Source organism: Alligator sinensis, unplaced genomic scaffold (assembly GCF_000455745.1).
Source record: "Alligator sinensis unplaced genomic scaffold, ASM45574v1 scaffold311_1, whole genome shotgun sequence".
Classification (NCBI taxonomy): domain Eukaryota; kingdom Metazoa; phylum Chordata; order Crocodylia; family Alligatoridae; genus Alligator; species Alligator sinensis.
In genome coordinates, this window is record NW_005842355.1 from 390,684 (window position 1) to 397,429 (window position 6,746).

At 45.2% G+C, this 6,746-nt stretch overlaps 1 protein-coding gene across 1 annotated transcript in view; it reads left to right on the forward strand.

Moving 5' to 3' along the window:
* Positions 1–6,746, forward strand: part of PTPN9 (protein tyrosine phosphatase, non-receptor type 9) — a 35,423-nt gene that overhangs the window by 7,710 nt on the left and 20,967 nt on the right. The window contains exons 4-5 of the mRNA XM_025210553.1: positions 3,413–3,502; positions 4,423–4,547. Of these exons, the coding sequence (XP_025066338.1) occupies positions 3,413–3,502; positions 4,423–4,547 (215 nt within the window). The remainder of the gene's footprint in view (positions 1–3,412; positions 3,503–4,422; positions 4,548–6,746) is intronic.

Sequence of the window (6,746 nt, forward strand, 5' to 3'; positions counted from 1 at the left end):
CCATTACTGTGATGATGATAGCAAAAAAAAAAACGTTGTTCTACTCGTTCGTCCTCCAGAATTATTCTGTCAGATGTTTCCCTTCTGCTGCTGCTTGATCACAGTTTTTTCCAGGAAATCTTTACAGATCTCTGCATCCTAGGGATTGCTGATATCTGTCTTGTATTAAGGCCATGCCAAAATCCAGCACCCTACTCCCTTCCCATGCCTAGGAATTACTGATCCATGCCATGCCAAAATCACCTTCATCTCTTTTGCTTTTCTAATTTATGGAGGTTCTTCTACCTTCATTCTTACCAGAGCATCTGCTCTTCCCAGAAGTGCCTAAAGCAACATGACTAATCCTCTTCACTAGAAGCTGTTAGATGATGTTTACAGCTCCCTTTTTGGAAAGCAGAGCTCCACATTAGGGGCCAGAGCTCAAGTGAGGTAAAGGTTTTTATTACTGATAGATTTTTTTCCTTTTGAATCTAAAAGGAGCTGCATGTCCCATTTCCAATCTATGATAATTTGGTCAGTCTGAGACAAACTATTTTACATGGTTTATCCCATGTGAAAGTTAAGAGTTAATCTGGATTCATTGAACCCACAAAAGCCACAGCAACAGATGCAGTTCTTAGCGTTTTCAGTCCACTCTTCTTCTATAGACCCTAAAACTACATCCCTGCTCCAGTCTGCTGCTACTGGGCCCTAGCACAGCTCTCCTCAAAAACTAAGGAAAGGGACAAGGAAGTACTTCACTTTAAGCTGAGGATCTGTAACTACCCTGTGTAAAATATCCTGTCTTTTGGTTCGGGTGTGGTTGCTAAATACCTGGCAGAGGAGGTGGCCAGGTTCTCTTGTTCAGGCCTGCAGGCATATGGAGACAGCCAGGCCTTGGTTCCCAAAGTGAGTAGGGATTTAGAGAACTTGTGCTTTTGAGCTCTTAGCTGGGGACTTGTATTAGATCTAGATCTTTCAGGCAAAGGTGTAACCCTTTCTGATTTACCTGTAAACTAGATCTAGGTGGACATCCCAAGCATCGTTGGTTGCCCTTGAACATTTCAGCTGACTTATTTAGGTAAAGCTGCACCTTTTGAAAAGGCAGGTCCAGGCTTGTAAGCCCTCTGTCATTCCAGTGGTGATTCACCATCTCCAAGGAAATGTGGGAGACTACAGGGGACTGTAAAAGGTCTGTTTATAACTCTTTAAATCCCAGAAGAGTGTCAGTTTGTTCTCAGTGGAATAGAGGTTTGGGTGACTGAGACACAGAAAGGTCAAGTGGCTCCCTCAAAGTCATAGATCAAGTTGGAGGAAATCAGATCTCCCTATTCCCAGCCCCATGTCATATTCCCTAGGCTGTGCTTCCTTAGAGTAATGAGAGATTAGCTGGCTCTGGGCTTTTCTAGTAAATTTGGTTAGTGCCATGAACCAAACTGTATTGTGTGCTAACCTCAAGTTCACCCACTCCTCTCCTAGACTTTGAGTGTATCCACGAGCTTGATTCATGCCCCCCTCTTCCTCACCCAGAACCAAAGACAGAACATCTGTGGTGCGCTACCCATCTGTCTTCCTCACCCCCCCTCCCCTCCCCTCCGAGCCGCACAACAAGCAAGCAGTCCCTAAAAGCAACTTCCTCTGACAAAACACTGTGGTATGCTTCTCCACCTGATGCTGAGCCCTTCTTGGTCTTGCATGTGCCCTCTGGCTGGTAGCAAGGAGGAACCCAAGTCTGGAAACCAAACCAATAGCTTGCTCCTCTGGGATGTGTCTCACAGATGAATGCGGATGCCACACAGCCTTGCCAAGGTCCAGGCTAGTAGTGGGAGAGCACTGATGCATGCTGTAATGGTGCTGGCAGCCGTCTTCTCACATTCTGTCACCTGGCCAGGAAATGCTATTGGAAGTGTTGACATCATTACTATGTTTAAGGCAGATCAGTTGATTTTTGTGCCTGGACTGGTAACTTTTTTGAAAGAATCCATCAGGGTGGAATATCCTCAGGATGAACCTGGAGACAGTGAAATATCATCACCAGTTTCTTCTCTGTGGTCTTGATCCAGCGAGGTCCTTATGAATGTGCCTGATTTTAAGCCTAGGCACAGTTCTTTGACTTCACTGGGACCTAATTAGACACGTATTTAAACAGTTTGCTGAATCAGGAGTGCTGATGGAGGAGAGAGAACTAGGGCACTTTCTCCAAGGAGCTGGTTAGCTCATTGGTATTATGGGCCTGGACACTTGCCCACCAATCACAGCTGATAATGGCTCTGCATTGTTGCTACAGCAATGCCCCTGTGCAATTTTGTGTTTCGGCCTCTGCTTTTCACTCCAAAACCAAGTACATTTGACAGTTTTCTCTTAACAACCAGCCCTGCAAATCCGCCCTGTTGTGTGTTAGCCTGGGTTCTTTTCCTTTGGTATGTTGCTCTCAGTATCAAAGGCTTTTCAGGGTAAATTCTATTTTGAGTTGCATCTGGCCAGGTCCGTGACCTGCAGGGGCTTTGTACTGCCATTAGTAACTGGACCTGGAGCTTTGGTAACTGGGTCTGTTCCTGCAAAAGGAAAAATAGTCTGCAGCTTGCTCTCCTGTATCTGCATTACCTCTGCAGGATGAACAGGAACAAGGAGTGAGGGAAAACTCACTTTCTGTGAGCAGATCCAGCTCTAATTGTGCATGCGGAGTGGGCATTACTTTGTTTCATTCAGTCCTTCTTTACAAAAGAACCACTTTGGGCTGTGCCTAGCACGTGGGCTGCCCATGCTCTGTTGAACTGGTCTGCCACCTATCCTGTGCCACTGCCCAGTTCTTACCTAAGGCTGCTTACAGATGTTTAAAAAAAAAAAAAAGTGCATTACTGGAAGAAGAAGCACATTGGTTGCACTCAGTTCTGCAGCATCTGTATAGATCAGATGCTTCAGCAAGACTTTTTGGCACTTTTATCTAATAGCTAATTCAGTCGGGTATTAGATAAAAGTGCCAAAAAAGCCCCACTAAAGTGCCTGATCTATACAGAAGTTGGGCAAACCAGGTCCAACTAATGTGCTGCCTCTTCTGGCCATGCCTGTGCTCAGTGAGGGAATGCGCCAAGTTTAAAGCATCGGGGTTTTGGGGGACTTTTTTTCTTAATGTCTGCAAGCAGTCTAAATGTCCAGGCTGGGAGCAGGTGCTGGTCTCTGGTGTTTCTGGCCATCCTTCATTAGGTAAGGAGGTAACTACTGCTGGTGTCCAGATATGGGAGTTTGTTTGGGTCAGAGGTGCCTAAGGTTTTGTCAGTAAATAGGTGGGAGCAGTGTGGGTGTGGAAGGGTGGTGACAGTGGCCCAATCTTTCTGGTAATTCCCAGATGAACAGGAAATAGTACTAGCAGTTGATGAGAGGTTCTACAGTCCATCTGTTGTACCTGTGGTTGTTTGTGCATCTTAACACATAGGAAACGAGGCTGAAGGAAGGAATTGTGAAGCTGAAACCTCATGAGGAACCTCTGCGCTCTGAGCTGCTCAGCGGAAAGTTCACCATCCTTGTAAGTGTGAGCTCAGGCCCTGGCTTTTCTCTCCTATGGGCCCAGTTTATATGAGTAGTTCCCTATATGCAGATGTAGTCTTGGAGCAGTTGATTCATGGAGGACTATGAAAAACTGTGAATCTTGCTAGGGAGGTAGAACTCAATGGTAATGCTTACATCATAACATCTCCTATAGTTGGTACCCTGAGCCAGGTACTCTGGATGTTGGATTAGTCCAGATGGGACCTCTGAGAAGAGCAGGAGATGCTGAGCCTACTCTCCACCCCTCATAGCAGTCTTTTCTACCTCTCCTGATTTCTGTGTCAGTGTGCGATGGCCCTGAGGAACAGACCTGAGGATGGCATGCACACTCCTGAATGGGGCAGCATCTTCCATGCAGTTCTTGACATTAGGTCCTCATTAGTCCTAGCCTCTTCCCTCCTCTTAACCTGGTTTTGTTGTGGGGAGCCGGGGGGAGTGCAGATATCCTGCTCATCTCATTCCACACTCTGGGCTTAATTGCCGTCTCTGGCTTGTTTTAAGGAACTATTAAAAGAATGTAAGGAGCAAGGAGAGCGCATTCTCTTCTCCTCCTGCTCATATGGTGCCCAGTGAGCAAAACAGGGAAGCTCCTAAGTAAATTAATATTGAGACTGCTTTCCCCTTCTACTCCAAATCAGCGTGTTCAGTTGCACATGGTGCATTCTGCATGTGTCAGTTACAAGCATGCATGCGGTGCCATATGCCCACCAGACTGCAGTACAGAGCCTCCATTGCTGTTACATTTTTGTAGTGATTGGGCCCATTGTGCTAGGTTCTGTAGGCTCATGCAGATCAACATGGTTTCTGCCCCAAGAGATTTTTAGTAACTCAGTTTTGACAAAGGCTGCTTCACTTTCTCTGTCTGCTCATTATGCTTTTCTCTTGACTTGCTTCTAGAGTGTGCGGGACCCATCTGGGGCTTCTATTGCACTCTTCACTGCCAAGTTACACCATCCGAATAAAAGTGTCCAACACGTGGTGCTCCAGGCTCTGTTTTACCTGCTAGACAGAGCTGTAGAGAGGTGAGTCATAGATTTATGCAGCTCAGGACTGGCCTTGTGCAGGTCCCTAACACTGGCTACTCATCTTGCTTTTCCACGATGCACTTTAAATGTATGTGATGTGTACTGCAGTCTGTATGGGGTGATTCTCTCTGGTAAAGAGAATGACAGATCCCAGGGTTTCCATCTGCATGCACTCTGCTGCGTGACTTGTTATCCAAAATCTCCTGTTGTTGGAGAAATCAGTGTCCTTCCTGTTTGCCTCCAGTCCTTGTAGAATTTCCAGTCATTATCTCTGGTTGTATCCAGATATGGGCACATGCAGGGACTGGACCTCTGGACCAACACCAGGAGTATTCTAAAACCCTGCTCCAGGCATTCATGACTCTTGTAACCATACAGATCTTTTTCCTCCAGTTCACACGCTATTTGGGAAAGGTGAGTAACTCTGGCTGATGTGCTTGAATGCCCTTAGCATATCCTCTGATACATAATAGAGTGTAATGGTCAAAAGGTCTGTACTAATTGACCTGCCAGACTCGCCACAAAGTCTGTCTGGTGGAGGCAGCTGGGGGTTGGATTTCTGTCTGGTAGAAAAGTGCAGTGACGCTTTAATCTGTATTTGCCACCTGACTGATCACATGATGGAGGAAGGGAGAAATGCTGATCCTTGAGTTGATTTTTTTTTTCTTTTGTATTCCTTTGTCTGTTACCTACATGTCCAGGGCAACTAGAGTTTTGGGTGGGGTACAGTTTGGAGTGGAGTTTAAGGTTTCAGTCTTTTTGGGGATTCTCTTTATCATCTGCAACATTCTGCTGATAAAGATCTTGATCTTTAAAATGACAAAAAGCAGCTAAATGATTGTATTCAAGTGAGGCATCTCCTTTTGTGGTTTGGCCCTGCAGGTTGTTATCCCAATGCAGATGAGTCAAAATCTATAAAAGATAAGCTCTGAGGAAAGGGTGGAAGAACTGAGTAAGGGGATCTGATAAGTCTTCAAACTGAGAAAGGGTTGTTAAAAAGAGGGTGGCAATGACTTGTTCTCCATCTCTTGCTTGGAACAAGACAAGTCATAACAGGCTTAAATTGCAACCAAGGAGTCTTTAGATATGAGGGAGGTGGTTAGCCATGTTAGTTTGAAGATGGGCAGAAGGCAGGGCAGGGTGACACTAGAGAAGAACTGTTCAGAGAGGAATGAGTTTTCATAGGCAACAGCCTACTTTGTCAGATACTAAGAGTGGATGTTAACAAGAGCAATCCGACTCTGAGGGTGGTTAAGTACTGGAACAGGTCCCATAGAGAAATTGTGAAGTTTCTATCACTGGTGGTTTTAAAGTGCAGATTAGATGAACGCTTATCTGGGCTGGTTTAGACAAAGAGGATCCTGCCAGAAGTGAGGGCTTAGACTAGGTGATCTCCTGAGAGTCCTTCCAGCCTTATCTTTCTGTGATTCTCTGAACAGCATGAAATGAATGTGTGCTCTGAAGATGGTGATTTGGAATCTGCAGGCTATGATGGTGGTTTTGGTATATACACTTTCAGGCAATTCACATGCCAGGCAAGTTTATGTACTCAGTGGGCACATCTAGACATTCATTAATGCGCTGTATTTACAGCATGTTAAGTGTAGTACTTGGTTAACCAAGTTCTAAATTGGTTTTTAGTGATGTTTACTGTGCAGTAGCTTAATATTTCTGCACAGTAAAATATTAGCATGTTTTTTGCCTGGAATGTTACTGAACAATGTTATTAGACTACTGCACAATTAGTATCTCGTGTAGATATGCACCCAGTTAGAGTCTTGGCCAGGGGCAGGCAATTATTTCAGATGGAAGGCCGCTTAATGTGTTTTGGCGAGCTGTTGAGGGCCGCAAGGGTAGCCGTGCGTCTTGACAGGTGCCCTGACAGGTTGCCATCTGGGGACTGAAAGTCCTGCTCCCTACCCCCTGACCTTTGCCACTGGAAGTCCCTTCCCTTGCCTTGCCCCCCAGAAGTACTCCTTTTGTGAAGAGGGTTTGCTGTCTTGGAACTGGAAAAAAAAGAAATTATATTAAAAATCAAACGTTGACAATAGCATTTTAATTTTATTTTAAAAAATATTTTTGTTCTGATTTGTGTGTGATTGCATGGTGTATATAGAGGTGACTGCATAATAGCTCAAAATGAAGTCTTACTCATGTATATAGTGTGGAGGGGTGGGGGAGTATGGAAGGGGGGGG